Source organism: Esox lucius, chromosome 11, assembly GCF_011004845.1.
Source record: "Esox lucius isolate fEsoLuc1 chromosome 11, fEsoLuc1.pri, whole genome shotgun sequence".
NCBI classification, from domain to species: domain Eukaryota; kingdom Metazoa; phylum Chordata; class Actinopteri; order Esociformes; family Esocidae; genus Esox; species Esox lucius.
This window is the reverse complement of record NC_047579.1, coordinates 49,812,232-49,832,735: the sequence shown is the minus strand read 5'-3', so window position 1 is coordinate 49,832,735 and position 20,504 is coordinate 49,812,232. Positions and strand designations below refer to the sequence as shown.

Here is a 20,504-nt window from a genome sequence, read left to right as displayed (position 1 = left end):
AGTTCACTAATTGGTTAATTTCTACCCCCACCTGGTTGTTCAGGTCTGACCTGGGAACCAATTTAAAGGAAAACCCAAAGACCTGCAGACACTCAGCCCTCCATGGAACCGGTTTGACACCCCTGCTTTAAATGCAAATAATCATCATTTGGCAGAGTGCTTCCCAACACACCTTTTCTCCTCAAATGTCGTGGTAAATTCCACATGTTTTATCTTAAAGTCAGCGCCATGTTACGAGCTAACAAATAGTTGCCTATAATCTATTAAACAATTCCTGTAAATGTAACTGGGGGCAACTTGTCCTGGCTGTGTTGTTCGGTGCATTTGACAAATAAACTTTGAAACTTGAAAAAAGATATAGCACGAGGTAGGCCTATTGCCTATCATTGTTCTGAGAATTATGCATCGAATATATAACTAAATAAAATGTTATATGACTCGGCTAAAATAATCGAAGATATTCTCTGTTATACAGACACCCAACCAACCAAACCAAAATTTAAACTACTCCTCCTTCACCAAACTGATTATGCGCGTCCACCTTTGCGGTTCAAAAACGATGTTTTTGCTAAATTAAATAATAAACTCAAACGTACAACCAGTCACAATTATTTCGCGCACATATTCATTTTCAATTGAAGTATTCCACAAGTAATCCGATTACAATATTTTTGTTGGTAACGTAAAGGATTAGTTACTGTTTTTTTGTAATCCGTTACATGTGACTCTGAACATATGATTTATACAATGTCGATACCGCGGCTTAACCTGTGTGAGCCTCTCTCCAGTCGATGGTGCAGAAACATTACTACAACGGATGGTAAGATGTCGAGGCAACACCTATTGCTACCAGGGTATTGCCTCTCTTTGCTCTTAAGGTTTTGTTTCGACTTTGCCATGGAAGCGGGCCATTTTACACAGTGAAAACGACAACCACCCGCGCAACCTCAGATAATCGAATGGTCTAAGCGTGCGTGGCATTAACATTTCTCGGTATACCTGGTGAGTTTAATTATGCAACAATTCAATGGAAAAAAAACGACGTCCAAACGCGACACCGGGCAGAGTTATGAACTTACCCATTGAACCTGCGTATGCTGAAGGAGGAGTCAGTCGAATTCTCCCTTAACACACCCACACCCCAATCGAACGCTGGACTGTAGTCAAGTTACTATCCCAACGAGATTCCATCGCTCAGTACAACTTCTGTTTTAGAAGCAAAATCTATTAAGTATATTTGTATAAACAGTTGGACAAGTACTGTTTTTCTTATAGTTTTTCGAAGTAGCCTTAGGCTACCGTTCGTCAGGTGTGTTGGGCAAGGTGCCCGAAAAAGATGTCCAATGGGAAAGATGCACATGCAGTGGAGAAGTAAGTTACAACATGTAACTATTTTGAAAACGTTTCTCTAGTTAATTCGCTTACTTAGTTCATCAAACAGCAATGATATACTGTCAAATCGCCTGATTATAATGTCAAACTAACTTAACCACGCGTTTTACAGTCGGGTTGAACGGTGGCACGAAGTTTTTATTACCATTAAGTACCAAAATAATACGCTGATATTTTAAAGGAAACAGTTCTGCATTCGTGCGTCTTTTAAGTGCTGAAATTGAAGCAGTCGCTTGTCAGTCAACTGGGTAGGATTTACTTATCATGGAGTATCTTTAGCCTATTCCGATATCATATTTCATAATTAGAAAGTTGTTTTCAGACATTGAGATGGGCAGGATTGGGACTGCATTTAAGATCGTAATTGAGAGAATGTATATTTTCTATTAGTCTCTCATGCGTGTCTAGTCAAATAATGAAACAAAAGAACACACAAAGCATGAAAAGCTCGAAATACCTTATTTCCTTCTTCAAGTATGACTCTTTTCCCCTAGCCTTTCTTCCTTATTCTTGTCAAGTGGAATTTCAGTGCTTCTAAATGTCATGTTTCCTCTGACAAATGTTATTCCTCATGTTATAAATAAACCAGTTTTGAGTGGAAAATCCACTGTCATTGACGCAGTCACGCATCTCCTGGTTATTAGATTGTTTGAGATGATTAAAACTTGGGTCAATTTGACAGGACTAACATGGCCTAAAGGATATTCTTAAATGTGCATTGTTTTACTGTGTATCAGAGAGTTGTGTTGGATAAGAGACCTTAAGCAGTGCATGTGTGAAGCTCCTCCCCGATCTGCAGGCACAAGATTCAGTTCCCAGAAGAGAGTCACAGGCACAGGCCTTAAAGCCCTTCAATAACAAGTCCTTTATTTTCCTTTTTGGAAGGAAAATTGTTAAAGACAAGATAAAAAAGCTGACAATGAATGTCCATCTAACTTTTTGTGTGTGTGTGTGTGTGTGTGTGTGTGTGTGTGTGTGTGTGTGTGTGTGTGTGTGTGTGTGTGTGTGTGTGTGTGTGTGTGTGTGTGTGTGTGTGTGTGTGTGTGTGTGTGTGTGTACACACGTGGATACACTTAGCTCCACAAAACTGACCCTGCAGTTGTGCCTTGAGGAGTGTATGGAGGCCCTGGACCTCTTCCTGAACAACCACTTCAGTGAGAGCCTGGACAAGCTGCGTCCACGGTAACAGTACAGCTTGACACTTTCATTGGCCAATTTGTGTGTGTACAGAAGTCTTGAGACATACTTGTGTAGCTTTTAGCGTGTGAAGTCTTGCCTGTAAGCCTTTCATATGAAAAGCACCCGTTCTGTATAGAGGCCAAAATGAGCGTGTTGATTTGCCACTCAGGGTTGTAGTAACTTTAGTGTTAACTACTTTAGACATTGGCTCAAATCTAGGTTTTGCCTTTAGATTTTTGGAAGTGTTTCAGTTCTTCTGAAACACTTCCAAAAACCCCAGTCTGTTTCATTGAGTTGGCTTTAAAACCATTCCCTGACATCACAATGTTGCTTCTCTGGGTTTCAAAAACTCTGCAGATATCGCACAAAGCTACACAGTATCAATAACAAAAGGCTAAAGCACAGTGTTGAAACGTGGTGTTGTACAGTGGTATTGTGGTGTAGTGAAGTGCACAGCACAGCAATGTGTGGCACTTCCTGCTGCCCAAAACGTCAGACCCTGTCACATCTCCAGGATATGTAGCTAGTGTTTGCTGAAGCTGACGCCCAGGGCTCAACGGGCAGAACCCAGGCCATGGAAAATAAACATACACACACACTCACACACACACACACACACACACACACGCACATGCATGCACAAGGTTGAGTGGGATCAAGGAAAAAGAGGGATATTGTATGTTTTTTTTTTTATGAGTCATTTTACTTTTGGCTACTCTGTGAATTTGCTCATTACCAAGCCATTATATTTTAAGCAAAAAAATAAAAAAATAATCAAAAGTAAATTACAAATTGATCTGGAAGATAAACAGTTGCCCTTCAGGAGTTTTCTGACAGTTGCCCTTCAGGAGCGGAGTGATGATCAATGAAAATACAGTTGGTATTCAAGTCGTCAATGTTCCTCAAATGACTTAATGGAAGTGTGTGATGTTGTGTGAAGGGTGAAGGAGAGCATGTACCACGCCCTGATCTACGCCACTGTGATGGAGATGCAGGCTATGATGACTTTCCAGCAGGATGACATTGTCACCGCAGGCAACACCATGAAGAGTGCCCAGGAGGTATGCCAGAGGTGAGGAGGCTGCTGTTCACGGACACGTTTGTTTCATAATATAAACCACGGCAACGTCCATCGCAGGTCAATAATGGGTAATACCAGAAAATCCCTTGATATTGAAGAACTTGTCCTTGTCTTGCCTTGTCCTTGTCTTGCCTTGTCCTTGTCTTGCCTTGTCCTTGTCTTGCCTTGTCCTTGTCTTGCCTTGTCCTTGTCTTGCCTTGTCCTTGTCCTTGTCCTTGTCTTGCCTTGTCCTTGTCTTGCCTTGTCCTTGTCTTGCCTTGTCCTTGTCTTGCCTTGTCCTTGTCTTGCCTTGTCCTTGTCTTGCCTTGTTTTCACTCTACCAATGAGGTACTGTATATGTCACTTGGGCTGCCCTTTCTCCGTTCATAAGCCATTATCTTCAAGCAAATGAGAGCATTTACATTTGCATGGCAAGACGATCGCTGTGGCCGAACTGGAATTTGCCTGTGTTTGCATGGTCTTGACGCTTTATGGATGGGCCAAAGCAAGCAAGCAAGCCAGACACTTGAGATTGGGGTTCAAAAAGGCTGGCATGAATAGATGTGTAAAGTTTTAGAAATGTTCATGGAAAAGGAACCATGAGGACTAAGATGTAACGTTCATACTGTAGGTGTACAGTATGTCATATGAAAGCTAAGAGATTAAAGCTTTATTCTACATGTTAGGGAGATTAGTCAACCCTTGGCATACTGTTATTTTCTGTTCTTAACTGTTTCTCTTTTATCTTGTGGTTTAAGCAAGTGTGAAAACCGTGGGCAACCCCTTGCTTACTCTCCCTTTTCTCTCCAAACAATGTCTCCTGGCTCCTACTGAAACTTTCCCATGAGCCACCTCTTTCCCGGTTAACCAGCTTTCTTACCCACCGACCGACTCTAAACGTCCATGGACGTGAGAAATTATAGAAATTTGGTCAATCCGCACTTAATTTAGTTCAGACTTGCCTTGTTATGGTTGCTACATAGATGTCATTATTGAATTCCGGCCATTATATTAATTGCTGTGCAATTTCCCTTTGCATTGGTCAATGATTAGGTTTTTCAGAGAATGTGAGGCTCATATTTGCTCTCATCTCTTTTAGGTTTAGACGAAAATCTCCTAGTAATATCAGTAAATCACACGGAGAACCTCTTACTGAAGGTAAGACGGAGTTTCTTTAATTTGGCATCTCAGCCTTTTATCATGATAGCAGAATTTAAAGAGTCACTGGCTTTGTGTTTGCAGAACAGGTTCATGCTATCCATGCTGAGGCTTGTTATGCTGAATGCTTGCTCCAGAGGGCCGCTCTCACATTCCTACAGGTAACGTATTTAGATATTTTATGTGGAGTCTGCAGACACTCTCCCTGGTGTCCAAACATAAGTAACTCTTTAGTCCTGTTGTGCCACAAGTTGCTCTCTTATCTATTTTAATCTGTGTATATTGGTAGCTTGAGTTATCCTGGGTGGCAAATAAGTCAATCCAATTTATTTTATAAAGCCCTTTTTACATCAGCAGTTGTCACAAAGTGCTTTTACAGATACCAGCCTGAAAGAACTAGTAGCAAGCAACAGCGGAGTTAATGCACAATGGCTAGGAAAAACTGCCTAGCACGTCAAAAACCTAGAGCCACCAGACGGAGGGGGGGCCAGCCATCTTCTGGCTATGCCGGGTGAACATTGTAAGAGTCCATGGTTATTTTAATGACTTGGAGCATGTGAGCTGTGTCCAGAACCTATGAACCCAAGTCAGTGGTGTGACCAGATAGACAAGGACAGGGACAGTCATGTAGGCTGTGGACAGAACCTATAAACACAAGTCAGTGGCGTGACCAGATGGCAAGGACAGGGACAGTCATGTAGGCTGTGGACAGAACCTATAAACACAAGTCAGTGGCGTGACCAGATGGACAAGGACAGGGACAGGGACTGCTTGCTCTGCGACACAGCCAGGAGGACTTCTAACAGGGAGAGCCACGAGTTATTTGGGCCATGTAGCCCTGTGCACGGTCCAAGGGCCCATGACCTCTGTGATAAGTTAAGACAGAACCGGACACAAGGAAAGTTAGAAAGAGCATTCCTTGTATTCCCGAGGGGACTGACCCTACTCCCCCGACACAATAGAGCAGCGGAAAACCTTGGGGCTGAGACGGCCAGAGACTTCCTCACGCTTGGCCACACAACTGGGCAGTTGTCTAGGTGTGACCGAAATTAGTCTGTAGCATCTGTCTGGATTGACTGAGTGTCTTATCATAGACCAACCTCTTCCCATTTTAGCAACCATTGAGTCTGTGTTTTTGATCAATGACATCTTTCTTTCTAGGGCTACACTCACTGGTTTTTTTCCTCAACTTGTCTTAGATGTATTTTGGATTAGCATATTGTTGGCAACTCTTTCTAAATCTGTTGATGCGTTTTCTGTTGTAGGTGACTTGTATACTATTGAATCGTTAGCGTGCATGGATAGTCTTTTATCAGTGCAAGGTCAATTATTAGTGATAACTGATAATGACCCCAGCCGGTTTCCCTGCACAACTCACTCAACAGAATTTGCAATAAAAGGGCTTCTATTGAGGAAAACTCTCTGTTCTATTAGAAAGGCAACACTCAATCCAGGATAGTTTTTCATCAATGATATTATTGGCTGCATTGAAATCTAACAAAACAGCTCCCACAGTCATCTTATCAATTTATTTCAGTCCAATTTCGGCCATAATTTTTTTTTGGCCGAGCTTGTTGAGTACCTCCATCTAGGCATATGAATATGTTGTTAATGTCTGATATAAAGTTGTTTTTGGTCAACCACTATCATTTTCCAAATTATTTCTGAACACCAGTGACCAGTTGGTTGGAAAGCCGCTTTGTTATACTTGGACCAAGATATGACCTTTGCCACCATTTATTTCACACTAATGTTGCAAAATTCTAAACTACTCGTCTTTTGTTATTTGGTTTCTTATGCATGAATATAAAGCTCAACGTTTGGTGTAGGTATTTAATACCCAGTGTTTGCTAAATGTGTCCTCACAAAATAAGTGGATAAGGATATAAAATCTGCCTCAAAGATGTTGAGTTAGCTTTTTTAGCTCATTTGTCATTCTTGACGATGGTAATGCATAATCAAATTGACAAAATCATGGCATTGTGAAACCTCCTTTTTGGCGATTTTTGAATAAGCCATAATTTATTTTTTATAGATCGCTGGCTGCTAGCTACTTTCTTTCAGACTGCATTGAACACATTGTGCATATGTTCAGTATTCTGGTTTGCAACACTGCAGAAAATGGAAGGAAACCTAGAGGAAAAACCAACTGAATTCTGTTTCACCAGTTTGCGCTTCACAAATCTTTTTATTTTTTATAGATTTAATTTTTTTTGAAAATATCAGCGATTTCTGGGCCACAACCATTCAAATAACTTTAAGCCACCAAATAATATTTGAATGGTTGAAAACAGGCATTGGTCCTTGAAATGGAACCTAACCCTAACATTTGCGCTTAAAAACATGTTTCGTATACGGTCAGCATAGACGTATTCTATTGTTTGGGTGGGCAGGCCTGGTGACTCTGCTTTTACATTTAGTTATACAACCCTTCACACACAGTGAAGTGCATTCTGAGTGTTTTCGGTGACTCAGGGAAAAATGGTCCCACCCAGCCTGTATCCGCCCCAACCGGCTAAGGGATTGGATCTAGCAACCTTTTGGTTACTGATCTTTTCCCAATTGCATGCGACATACTGTGTTTTTTTTTTTTGTGTTCCTGCTTCATGGTGTTTTGAGTTCAATAAGAACAGCTTTGTGTTTATAGGACAAACGCTGATCCAACAGCTTCTCAATGATTTGCTCATGTGGGACACATTTTGCTTTATATTTCAATACATTTCTTTTACATGTGTTTTCCAGGATGAGAACATGGTGAGTTTTATCAAAGGAGGAATCAAAGTACGCAACAGTTACATGATTTACAAGTGAGTTTGCCGAGTATAAGCTGACGTGGTGTTGAACTGTGCCACAGTGTGTGTGACTAAGAGGCAGCTCTGGCAAAGAAATCAATCATCCTAATTTAGCACAGTAATTCTAATAAGACTCTGTGCTTTGTTAAAAATGTAATGGGTGTTTGTAAAGTGTCTGTAGTTATCAGCCCATTTAGATTGTTTTCATTCTGTAATCACATTCCTTTGGCCTGAGATGTCATTGATTGTCATGTTATATTAATTACATAATGACCTTGTGTGACACAGGGAGTTGCATGCCATCATACGCTCAAACAGCTCTCTCCAAGGACCCAACCATGTTCACTTAGAGGGAGGGGTGTCTTTTGGAATTGGAGCATTTAACTTGGTATGTCCCACAAGCTTCCTTGTATTCCATTTATTGTCAGAATGTGAGGTAACTGTGTGCTTTACCATATCAGCAAGACCTTATGCCTCATTCAATTGTTCTGGACTGTTTTCCACAGACTCTATCCATGTTCCCTCCTCGAATACTGAAGGTTTTAGAGTTTGCAGGCTTCTCTGGAGACAAGGTAAAGTTGCTCATTCTAAGTTGAATGTAGAGGGGATTTCTAGACAGCAGGTCTGCCCAACCCTGGTCTTGACAACATTAATCGGGTGGTTATAGAATCCAATGTTCTAGACTTGGGTTGAAAAACAGGAGTGTAGATCTCCAGGAACAACAGCTTTGGGCAGCACCGGATCTCAGTACTATGTGTTGTTATGTGCAGGAGTATGGTCTGTCCCAGCTGCATGAGGGTGCCACTACACACAACCTGCGCTCCATGCTGTGTGCTCTGCTGCTGCTCTGCCACTACACCTTCCTCACCTTCATACTCGGTACTGCTCACAGCCAGGAAGTCAATGGAGGCCACTGCAACTGGCTGTCTGGACTTATGTTAGGGTGCAGTTAGGGAGCTTTGGTGTTTTTTTTCTACATGATTCATATGGCTAATCACCTGGCCCTAAACATAATTTCTGTATAGCATACAAATGAGAGCGAGAAAGAGGGGTAGACTGTCTTTGGGCATTTCCTCGTCGACACACGGCGTCTCATTCAGTTCTTCGTCACTCTGCAGGCACCGGTGAGGGAGACATGGCAGATGCTGAGAAGCTGCTGAAGCCTTTCCGGCTCCGTTACCCACAGGTAAGTGACACACCTCCACCTCAGGCGTTCACCCAGCCCAAGGCAAACTCGACTCTATGAAACACAATGTGTACTGATAGCAGCAGACTTATTGGCAAACATCATGAAAGTAAATAGGTTTACAATCAGGGCGTAATGGACAGTGTTGAAGTAATGTGCGTGATAGTTCATATACTCAGGGGAGCCGTCTGTGCATTACGCTTTAACTACCATTGTGTAAGTATGTCGGCACGTGTATGAGTGCTAGCCACCCGAAGATGTTGTCTTTATGGTGTTATCAAAAAAAAGATTTTTCCTGTCAGGGGGCCATATTTCTGTTCTTCGCGGGCAGGGCTGAGGAGATCAAGGGGAACATCGACGAGGTGAGCCTCAAACGAAATGCCTGTTATACTGGTAACGCTGTGCCCTTCTCCCCGGCCATATTTACCACTGTGAGCTGTATGGAATGCCGGCGTGATTCCGTGATGAGTGAAACTGTCGTGGTGATATTTTACCAGGCAGTGGCGCTGTTTGAGGACGGCTGCAAAGCTCAGCAGCAGTGGAAGCAGTTTCACCACATGTGCTACTGGGAGCTGATGTGGTGTTTTACTTACAAGTGTGTTTGGAGGATGGCCTACTTCTACGCAGACCTGCTGAGCAAAGAGAGCCGCTGGTCCAAGGCAAGATAGCCTGTGTGTGTTGACATAATTAAACTCTATTTCCTGTATGGCCAGGTGCTGACTAAATATGGCTGTTCTTTCCTACAGGCCATGTATGTGTACATGAAGGCTGCTTATCTGAGCATGCTAGCTCCCGGGGAGGCCAGGCCATTTGGAGAAGATGAGGTGGAGCTCTTCAGGTAAACAAATGTAGTCACAGAACCAATGTGACATTTTCCAGAGTCCTTTCTGTCAATTGTGACAACTCCTTTTTCCTGGGCCCTTTGCTTGTTCCTGGTTTTGCCCACTTTCTTAGACAGGTGCCCCATTTCAAGCAGAAGATAGCCGGGAAGTCTCCCCCTACAGAGAAGTTTGCCATTCGCAAGGCTAGGCGTTACAAAGCAAGCTGCCCAGTGAGACTTCCTGTACCTGTGCTGGTAAAGACCCAACACTCAAGACTACATAAACAAATATGTAGCTGAAATGAAAAGGGTCATTTACACTTTTGTGGTTCTGACCTCACTCTCTCTGTCACTGCACTGTGCTGCAGGAGATGATGTACATGTGGAACGGCTTCTCCATGATCAGCAAGCGGCCTGAGCTGAATGAGGGAGTGCTGCAGACGCTGGTGGAGGCAGAGCGCACTCTGCTGGAATCTGCTGGTACTGCATCCTAAACAGTTAGTCATGCACACTGTTAACTAGGACAAACCAGTTGGCCAATAAGCACATTTATGTAGTTAGATAATGTCACAGTGGAACAGATGAGGAATGATTCTTCTCACATCCTGTTTTAAGCCTGAAATGATGAGTATTTTTTTTAATGCATGTTTTTATAACCTGTGTTCTTTTTCATTTTGGGCAGGGAATGAGTATTCAGTAGATGACCGCTGTGTTATCTACCTGCTGAAGGGACTGTGTCTGAAGAACAAGGGGTTGATTCAGGCTGCTGAGGAATGCTTCCGCTTGGTGTATAACAGGTGAGATGGAAACCTACCAAATCTAACAAATGGAAATGAGATGGAAATCTACCAACGCTTGTGAAGGGATACTTGGTTATTTGTTTGCTTACTTTTGTCACATAATGTTGTGCACGTGTGTTGTATGACAAAATGTAAAAAAAAGTGTGTGTGTGTGAATGTATATATGCATGCATAGTTGTTTCATGGTGTTTGATGAGAGGCTATATAACACAGCAAGTATGAAACAGCAAGCTCATGTATGCGTATGCCAGAAAAAAATGCGTATGCCAGTGTTTTGTCACAGCAAGTTGAGCAATGTGGTCCTCATAGCAGCAAAATAATCTGAATAATGTCTTGAGATATTCCTTGGATGCATTATTGGAATGTCACCAATAGCTAACATGCTCAATGCAAATGACTAGGGGACGGACATTAGGTAATTTAGCTGGCTGTGTATATGTGAGTTCTTTACCCTAATCCTAAATCCAAATTCAATGACAAAATCTATTTCTGTACAGGCTTGGCTGTTGAAGGACTTAGAAATGTTGTTGTTATTTTTAAACTGAAATGTACTGGTCTCCTCTATATACAGTCAATTTATACAGTAAATTTATACAGTAAATTGCCAGCTGAAGTGACCAGTCAAGTCAGGGAACCATCACCAATCACTATTTAGCACAGTCTAAAGAGAGATCATTTGTAGAAAATGATTTTTGGCCACCTACCATAAATATCGTTTTACTTGTTGGTTGTACCAGTGTTAAATGGGTAATTAGCCCGCAGAAAAACGTAATGAAGTCCCTGTCGATTATGGTGAAAACCCGTCTTCTGTCAGTGGGCAAAACACTTTTTTTTGCATTTCCTGTAAGTTCACAGTGCAGTGTCAGATAATTTCTTCCTGCTATGAGCTGTATGTGTCTCCCTGACTGCCTCTGTTAATGCACTGGTGCTGCACATCGCCACAGCAAACTGATAAACAGAGCTTTTCCAATATCATACGGTATGAAGGAAAATAAGTCTTCTTAAGGATGAAACAAAGCTTACAGCAGTATATTCTTACATCTCTAATATAGACAATAGCACAAAGTCCACTTTATTAAATACAGCTCCGGAACAAATGAAGAGACCACTTTCCAAAACAGTCGAAAGGGAAGATTTTGAGTGAGGAACCGAAGGGTTAAAATTAAGAGACCACTGCAAATCGAAGGCTTGATCTGTCTATCTATAATATCTGTAACTCATAGAACACCATCAGCAGTATATATTTTAGATTGGGACGTTTCCTGATGGATCTTTTGGTGTGTCTATTAGAATCAGCCATATGGGTTTGGATATTAGCTGGGTCAAGTTAAAGATCTTTGCACAGTGCTTTGTCATCCATTATCAAGACCTCTGAGGCTGACAATAAGATTAGTTCCACAACCACACAAATGTTTGTGCAGACTAGAGAATGGACTTATATTTCTGTTATTGCTGTTTAATATGACAACCATCCTCAGTTTATATATTTGAATCTTCAAATTGTGTAGTTTCTTATTGTGTTATTTTACACAATATACATGATGTTCACACCGAATGAAATATTAAAGCATTCCAAAAAACAAATATTAATTGAAATGATAGTAGATATCTTTCTCTTCAAGTGAACCTCCAGAATTAATTAATTAATCGGTACTAAGCCTGAGCTCATTTTGTAGCTTACTCCACTTCTATGGAGAAAGAAAAGTAAAAGTACTTTTACCTAATTTAGAGTGTATCCTTGTTGTATCAAGTACTAACCATTACTGTTTATGTGCTATTACTGTCTTAACCGGACCTAACCAGTTTTATAAGTGGCCCTCTGCTCCATCCCATAAAGAGTAGGAACGGACATTATTTCAAAGAGACAGCCAGCCAAAAAAATCTGGCAATTAAAAAGGCATAAATAATTACTTTAGACCAAAAATGATAGTTTTTTTTATTTGATAATATAGATTTTTGCCATGCTGTCTACGATTATCATGGTCTTTTTTTTTTTTTTTCTTCCTGAATTGCAGTGAGAAGAAGTTAAAGTTTGACCACTACCTGGTGCCCAACGCTCTGCTGGAGCTCAGTGTGGTCTACATGGACACAGGCCGCAAGGAGGAGGCCATTAAACTGCTGTTGAAAGCCAAGTGAGTCCTGCCCTGCCGGTTGTGCCAATGCAGCCTATATGTTCTAGTAATATGTGGTAGGCTTGAAATGCAGTCCTACATGAAAAGCCCTTATTCCACTAATGTAAATGATGTGGATTAGGGGCAGGGCGGTTGAAAATAAATGGGCAGGGCCCCCTCACTTATAGGCAACATTGATATTGTTACATTCAATCTTTCCCCACCTTACCGAAGGCCCGGATCGGGGGTCTCGTGGAGGGTGGCGCAGTTGGCCACCACCGTCTGGTTTTGGTTGTAATCAAATTTGGCAGGCTTGTTTCCACGCTGTAACTAGCCCTTGTGGCAGCTTGGAGGCCTGTGAGCTCAATCAGGTAGAAGGCCAGGGAGTGTGTTCCTTGGGATGCGTGTGTTCCTTCCTGGTTGAGCGAGCAGTGTGATGAGAACCAGAATGTCATTGGATGGGCTTCAGAGGACATGTCTCAACATCGACTTTCATGAGTCCATTGGGAGTGGCTGTGATAAAGCAGGGTCATTATAAAACTGGAGTGTGTGTGTGTGTACTGTATGTAGGTATATACAGTATGTATACAGTTGTGCTCAAACGTTTGCATACCCTTGGAGAATTGGTAATATATGTACCATTTGTAAAGAAGTGTGAGCAGGCAAAACACTTGTCTTTTATTTCTTATGGGGACAACTGTAGGTCATAACAGAATGGCACAATCATAAAACAAAACATGGCAACAAAGAAATAAATGAACTGACCCCTGTTCAAAAGCATGCAGTCTTTTGTAATAGTTGTCTATTAGGCCCCAAATTCTTGCATGTGGTATAGCTGCCCATTCCTCTTGGCAAAATGATTTAAAAAGGAGCAAAACAACTATGTGATAATAAATGGCTTCATATGATCACTATCCTTAAATACGAATAATTTTATTTGCATGATCAGTCATATTTTCACTATAATTACCAAAATGTCACTATTCCGGCCAGGGTATGCAAACTTATGGGCACAACTGTATATTGATTTGTTGTTTAAATCAGGTGTGGTGAGGCTATACTTGAACCCAACATTGCACATTATCTTGTTCCATTAAACAAATGTTGCTGGAAGATTAATAGAACACACAATAATTAGTTTCCCTCTGTTTCCAAGTCTTATCAATAACTGCGACCAACCTTGCTTTGTCCCTTAGAACCAACTACAAGGAGTACTCCATGGAGTCACGCACCCAGTTCAGGATCCACGCAGCCCTCTCCAAACTCAAGGCTGACTCCAGCGACCAAGATGAAATCACAGCACTGTAGTAATAACAGGTGTGTCATTGTGCAGAGCAAGCACTGGACTCCATGTAGGCCTTCTTGGAATCCTTGTTTACATTTATATTTAAGTTATTTAGCAGACCCTCTTATCCAGAGTGGTGTAGAGTATATACATTTCCAGTGGGGGAAAAAAAGCCCATAACCTTCGAGTTGCAAGCGCCATGCTTTACCAGCTGAGCTACAGGGCCTTTTACGTTCTCTGATTACTGACTTGATTACTGACTCCAACTGTTAGTTGCTGAGGGAATGGATTCTTCTTAATGTTTTCAACTTGGTGGGACACAATTATTGACTGATGCTTGCTAATGAGGTCTGAAGGAATCAGCAAAATTAATTACATTTTGATTAAAAATGACTGTGTGTGTATAGGGATGTGTCCTCTATCACAGACATTTGGATGTATGGTACTTATTATGTCAATGAACTGGCCACCTGTAACAGTGGGTGGAAAGCAATTACTCAGCACCAATTTTAATTAATTGTGGACAATGTGTTTAAAACTCATTAAAAAAAGTTTTTTTTTTTTTTTATGAACAATGTAAATAACGCTGTGTGTTTCAAATGTTTTATTTTGATGCGTGGATTTTAGTGTGCAGTCATACAGAGGTGTGAGTTCCAGATTGTAGCAATGTTAAAAAGAAGTGAGTGGCTGTTGGGCCAACACCACTCACTTTCAACGATCTGATTCACATTAGATTAGATTAAATTTCATTGCCACTGAACATTGAGTACAGTACAATGAAAAGCAGCTAGCATCTAATCAGAAGTGCAAAGAGAAGAGGGCATGACATTTACAGTTAAGTATAATGTAAGTTACAAGTGGAATGTGTAGATGTGCAATGAAGGCAAATAAAGTGCAAAAGGCAGTAGGTGGGAAGAAACTGTTCCTGAGCCTGCTGGTGTGGGAACAAAGAGACCTGTGCCGCCTGCCTGATGGTAGGTAGGCAAACAGTCACACTGTGTGATCAAATGGGAAGCATTTAGCTGCTACACCCAGGACAATGTCGGTAGTATTTTAGCAAGCTCACAGTTGTCAGTGACTACTTAGGTCTTTGTTCTAGACAGAGCACTTTATTTGCTTTTTGCAGTCTTTATTATTTCAGGTTACTCTTCGACAGACCTGATTTCCATGAATGCCACCGTTTGTCACTGTTTTATGTTGTTGGGTGATTGTGGAGGCCAGGTCTTCTGATGCAACGCAGTCACCCTCCTTGGACAAATAGCCCTTAAACAGCCAGGAGGTGTGTTTTGGGTCGTAGTCCCACTAAGCACAAACCATAGGACATGGCGCACTGCTACAGAATGCTGTTGTAGCTATGCTGGTTGAGTGTGCCCTGAATTTTAAAGAAATCCACCAGCAAAGTACCCCCAAAGTCTTCACACCTCTGCCATGCTTCACGGTGGGAACTTAACTGTAATCTTGGGTGCAGTTAATTGCCAATATCTGGGGGTGGTAACTAATGAACCTATCACCGGTAGCAGAGGTAACTCTGGGTTTTCTTTTCCTGTGGCGATCCTCATGATCGGCAGTTTAATCACAGCGCTTGATGGTTATTGGATCTGCACTTGGGAAACGTATATAAATACTTGATGTTTACCAGACTGACTGACCTTCATGTCTCTTTGCTTAGCTGTGTCATAATATGGACCACTACAGGACAGACATGATGATGACCATCTGTATAACCAACCTAACATGTCACAACATAACTGGCAAATACATGTTCATTGAAATGCATTCCAGATGACCACCCATGAGGCTCATTGAGAAAAAGCTGTCATCAAGACAATGGGTTGCTACTTTGAAGAATCTAAAATACATTTAATTTCTTTAGCACTTTTTGGGTTACTACATGTTTCCATATTTGTTATTTAATAGTTTTGACGTCTTCACAAATATTCTACAGTGTGGAACATAGTAAAAATAAAGAACTGCCCTCGAAAAAGTAGGTGCGTCCAAACCTTTGACTGGTACTATAGATATATATAGAAATATGTAAATGAATACCTTTTGTAGTTGTAAAACTAGTGATATTGTTGAAAGAATAGCAGAATTCATTTTATAACCAGGTTTCTTCATGGGGGATAAGGTGTTTTACTTGTTACTATAATTATTCACATTCTTTTCAAATTGAACTTTGGTTTAGTTTGTCCAGTAAACTATAGACTTTCCTTCTCCATATGTTCTGATCACTTCGCACACTGAAATCAAACTTATTTTCCAAAGATATGGGTCTGTATGACAAATGTATGTACCAATGTTAGTAATGAATCATTGGTGGTAAAGAACATTGAAAAACACTTTAAATATTGTCATTCAGCAGTTGTTCTTATTCAGACTATCCAATAATTATACTTGTGAAACAAGTTAAACTTAGAGGAGCAACTGAGGGGACCTATTGTACCTTGTTGGCTCAGTGATTAGAACCAGTGGCCTTTCAGAAACTGACCCAATGCTAGGACAATGTATTGATATGAAATTAATTGGTTTAATACACAACCCCCAAGAGCATAACACGAATGTCACCATGTGGTCATGCCTGGCTCAGGGGATTTTACAGGGCTGGTGGATGTGGACCAAACATGCCTTCTGCTGCAAAACAAATGGTACCCAAAGATAAGGTCAGCATTTGTGTGCTTTAGTACTTACTGTATCTCACAAAAGTGAGTACACCCCTCACAATTTGGCAAATATTTGATTATATCTTTTCATGTGACAACACTGAGGAAATGATACTTTTCTACAATGTGAAGTAGTGAGTGTACAACAGTGTACATTTACTGTCCTCAAAATAACAACACACAATGTCTAAACCGCTGGCAACAAAAGTGAGTACACCCCTAAGCAAAAATGTCCAAATTGGGCCCAATTAGTCATTTTCCCTCCCCGGTGTCATGTGACTTGTTAGTGTTACAAGGTTTCAGGTGTGAATGGGAAGCAGGTGTGTTAAATTTGGTGTTATTGCTCTCACACTCCCTCATACTGGTCACTGGAAGTTCAACATGGCACCTCAAGGCAAATAACTCTCTGAGGATCTGAAAAAAAGAATTGTTGCTCTACATAAAGATGGCCTAGGCTATAAGAAGATTGCCAAGACCCTAAAACTGAGCTGCAGCACGGTGGCCAATACCATACAGCGGTTTAACAGGACAGGTTCCACTCAGAACAGGCCTTGCCATGGTCGACCAAAGAAGTTGAGTGCACGTGCTCAGCGTCATATCCAGGGGCTGTCTTTGGGAAATAGACGTATGAGTGCTGCCAGCATTGCTGCAGAGGTTGAAGGGGTGGGGAGTCAGCCTGTCAGTGCTCAGACCATACACCGCACAGTGCATCAAATTGGTCTGCATGGCTGTCGTCCCAGAAGGAAGCCTCTTCTAAAGACGATGCACAAGAAAGTGTGTCTTGCCTACAGTCAAGCATGGTGGTGGGAGTGTCATGGTCTGGGGCTGCATGAGTGCTGCCGGCACTGGGGAGCTACAGTTCATTGGGGGAACCATGAATGCCAACATGTACTGTGACATACTGAAGCAGAGCATGATCCCCTCCCTTCGGAGACTGGGCCGCAGGGCAGTACTCCAACATGATAACGGCCGCAAACACACCTCCAAGATGATCCCTACCTTGCTAAAGAAGCTGAGGGTAAAAGTGATGGACTGGCCAAGCATGTCTCTAGACCTAAAACCTATTGAGCATCTGTGGGGCATCCTCAAATGGAAGGTGGATGACGACACCCACCAACTCTGTGATGTCATCACGGAAAAGTGGGAGAGGACTCCAGTGGCAACCTGTGAAGCTCTGGCAAACTCCATGCCCAAGAAGGTTATGGCAGTGCTGGAAAATAATGGTGGCTACACAAAATGACACTTTGGGCCCAATTTGGAAATTTTCATTTAGGTGGTGTACTCACTTGTCAGCGGTTAATTGCTGTGTGTTGTGTTATTTTAAGTGGACAGCAAATTTACACTGTTATACAAGCTGTACACTCACTACTTTACATTGTAGCAAGTGTCATTTCTTCAGTGTTGTCACATGAAAAGATGTACTCATATTTACAAAAATGTGAGGAGTGTACTCACTTTTGTGAGATACTGTAAATGTTGATGCAGATTACAGTTTAAAAATAAATTGTTGGAAAATGGTCCTCAGTCTGTTTGGTTTTAGCATCACTAAAGGATGACAAACTAGGAGGTGTTACATCTATGTAAAATGGGGTTTATTTATTACAGCAAAAAAAAAAAAAAGAAAATGTACAAAAGTCCTATTTACAAAGTCAGACAATGTGTCTTATGACGAGGACGAAGCAGGAGAGGCAGCAGGAGGGGAAAAGCTCTCTTCTTTCAGTCTACGTTTCAGCAGCTTCTTTTTCTTTTTCTCTTCCTTCTCAATATCACTAACCATCTCCAGGAACTTGGGGCTTCGGGGGTCCAAAGCGTAGCCAAAGCGCTCTCTGGCTTCAGCCAACAGCCGATCACGCCGGGCCTTCTCTTCTTTCAACTTCAGTTTCGCTTCCCGTTTTTCTCTCCTCCAGTCAGCCACCATCTTGGGCATCTTGGCCATATTTCCTGCAATCAGTTTCTCTCTACAACAGCAGATTGAATGGGGTTTTAGGAAAGTGTCATGTCATCATAAAAGCTATGATTAGGCAGAGAGCTTTGGCCAGCTGCCAAAACATGCTAATTTGTCTATACACTATATGTACACACTGATAAGTTATAAGAGGCCTTTCAATGTCAATTGTAGTTTTACTTATAGCCCATTTCAGGGGTATCAAACTGTTTAAACAAGTTTAACAAGGCCACATTGTTGCCATGGCTTTTAGATAAAACGTTTGATGTTCCCTGATTGCCCAACTATTATTTTGCTGAATATAAGCGAGCTAGATCAGGTTGAGATACTGAACTTAGCTTGATTCATTATCAATTTTCCTTTTTATATTAACAAGGGGCCATTCTCAAGTTGTCATACAGGCTCCATACACAAAAGGTACGCCATGTCTACGGATTCTTGATATTATACCCACTATGGCATGTTACCTACGGTAAACTATTTAATCTGACAGGTCACAATTGAAGTTAGCTTGTTAGCTTAGTTACCTCCCAAGACGTTTCGCATTGGCTTCCATCTCTTTAGCCTCTACATTCTTCAACAACACCTCGAGCGGAGGGTTCCATTCCCTCTCTTCTGCTATCATCTCTTCGAGCTGGGCATGACTAGGCCACAGTTCGGCCGGGTTGACCCCTGATGAAAAGCCATAACGCCCAAATAGCTTGCGGTCATACTTTGCGGTCTTCTGCCATTCCGGAGTATTCTCGCTGTCCTTATCTGGTATGTACGGATTTTTCAGATTTAATTTTAGTGGTTTAGGATTATAGTGTGCTATCTGCTGTAAAAGCCCACATTGTGCGCTTACAGGAATATACGACTTTATGGAAGAAAGCCCTCGAATAGCCCAGCAAAACATTGCTGTCCTTCTGCACAGCATGTAGGCCGCCATTTTTTTCCTGTTAGGACCCTCGCTGCGTCATATTCTGTTGCTCATAGCTGACTACATGAGAGCCTGTCTATTGTCACAATATGCGTGATGTCTGGAAATTGGTAGTCCAGAGGATTACTAATAGCTATACTGTAGACAAGCAATCTGTACACTTAGACTACAACAATTGTTGTGAAAACAATTTAAATAGCATTAACATAATATGTCAATATAATGTTCGATAGTAAATTTGTTTCGGTGACAGTGTAATTCGTGTTTAGTTGCTTCGTTCCCAATTATTAAAATATCTGTGTCTGGGCCTCTAAGGATTTACAAAATCTGACTTCGTAAGTGTAGTGACGTTTAAACAGAACCATATGTGATTGGTTGATTATACACAGCCTCATCCTACCTTGATGCAGAGCGATGCGGAGTAGATAGAGGCAATAAGGAAATCGACGTGTTGACCGCACCTCCATTTAAAAACGTACCCACTGTTTCGGGGACACGCACATTTTGTAACCCGATCCTGCCGTAGATTCACCTACCAGCAATTTGCGCGCATTGAAGATCTGAGGGAAAGGACCCAGATACTTCAACCCCCCCATGGTATATATAGAGGTCAAGCCGATCCTGCAGTGGATTCACCTACCAGCTGACGTCTAACTGTGATAACGGCATAGAATCACGCAATATAAAATAAAAATACAAAACAGATGGCAAAAAATAAATAAATGTGTGGACAAACCACCAAGGCAAGTGGCCAGGCAGAGGTGTCATATTTAGATAGTACCTTATCAAATCTCCAGTTTATTTAGTTAATGAATTGTTCATGCATTTTTAGAAGACATATTTGTAGATTGTTTTCATTATTGGCAGCATTTAATCAGTGACGTAGTGTAGCTGTATTGTATACTTAACATCAGTTAACCAACGTTTGTAACTAATGTAAACTGTTTTGTTACACACAAAAATGTTTTTACCTGTAAATAAGCAACCTGGTCTCATTGGAATACAAAGACTATTTTATGTAAATCTATCGCACTCAATTTTATACATGTTACATTAGGTTGCATTACAACATATGTTACGAACGCTATTAAAACACATCAAATGTTATGAAGCTAGTTAAATGTATCATGTTACAAATGGAACGAAAACGTATGATATGTTACGAACGCTACTAAAATGTATCATACATTGCAAATT

The 20,504-nt window shown here is 41.3% G+C and overlaps 2 protein-coding genes across 4 annotated transcripts; one reads left to right on the top strand and one right to left on the bottom strand.

Moving 5' to 3' along the window:
* Positions 1–771: 771 nt before the first annotated feature.
* On the top strand, positions 772–15,832 carry zgc:158403 (tetratricopeptide repeat protein 39A). Of its 2 annotated transcripts, XM_010874953.3 has the most exons (18): positions 778–1,371; positions 2,470–2,574; positions 3,512–3,643; positions 4,731–4,789; positions 4,874–4,950; positions 7,532–7,596; positions 7,870–7,969; positions 8,088–8,153; positions 8,352–8,460; positions 8,700–8,767; positions 9,070–9,129; positions 9,265–9,426; positions 9,514–9,605; positions 9,722–9,842; positions 9,956–10,067; positions 10,270–10,384; positions 12,403–12,519; positions 13,695–15,832. In XM_010874953.3, the coding sequence occupies exons 1-18, from the start codon at positions 1,337–1,339 to the stop codon at positions 13,804–13,806; spliced, it is 1,707 nt and encodes a 568-aa protein (XP_010873255.2). In that variant the 5' UTR covers positions 778–1,336; the 3' UTR covers positions 13,807–15,832. The 2 variants fall into 2 exon arrangements, with proteins under 2 accessions (XP_010873257.2, XP_010873255.2); XM_010874955.3 differs by lacking the exons at positions 12,403–12,519; positions 13,695–15,832 and having other exon boundaries at positions 772–1,371; positions 9,956–10,084; positions 10,270–10,359.
* Positions 15,833–18,007: 2,175 nt separating this feature from the next.
* Positions 18,008–19,522, bottom strand: gadd45gip1 (growth arrest and DNA-damage-inducible, gamma interacting protein 1). Of its 2 annotated transcripts, NM_001310991.1 has the most exon segments (3): positions 18,161–18,182; positions 18,184–18,401; positions 18,916–19,322. In NM_001310991.1, coding segments are annotated over 3 exon segments (627 nt in total). In that variant the 5' UTR covers positions 19,317–19,322; the 3' UTR covers positions 18,161–18,174.
* Positions 19,523–20,504: the final 982 nt, after the last annotated feature.

Coding starts and splice junctions, on each gene's coding strand:
- gadd45gip1 (XM_010874952.3), bottom strand. CDS start 19,316: ATGGCGGCCTACATGCTGTGCAGAAGGACAGCAATGTTTTGCTGGGCT. Junction 18,402..18,915: donor AATGCGAAACGTCTTGGGAG/GTAACTAAGCTA, acceptor CTGCTGTTGTAG/AGAGAAACTGATTGCAGGAA.
- zgc:158403 (XM_010874953.3), top strand. CDS start 1,337: ATGTCCAATGGGAAAGATGCACATGCAGTGGAGAA. Junction 8,768..9,069: donor TCCGGCTCCGTTACCCACAG/GTAAGTGACACA, acceptor TTTTCCTGTCAG/GGGGCCATATTTCTGTTCTT. Junction 9,843..9,955: donor GACTTCCTGTACCTGTGCTG/GTAAAGACCCAA, acceptor ACTGTGCTGCAG/GAGATGATGTACATGTGGAA.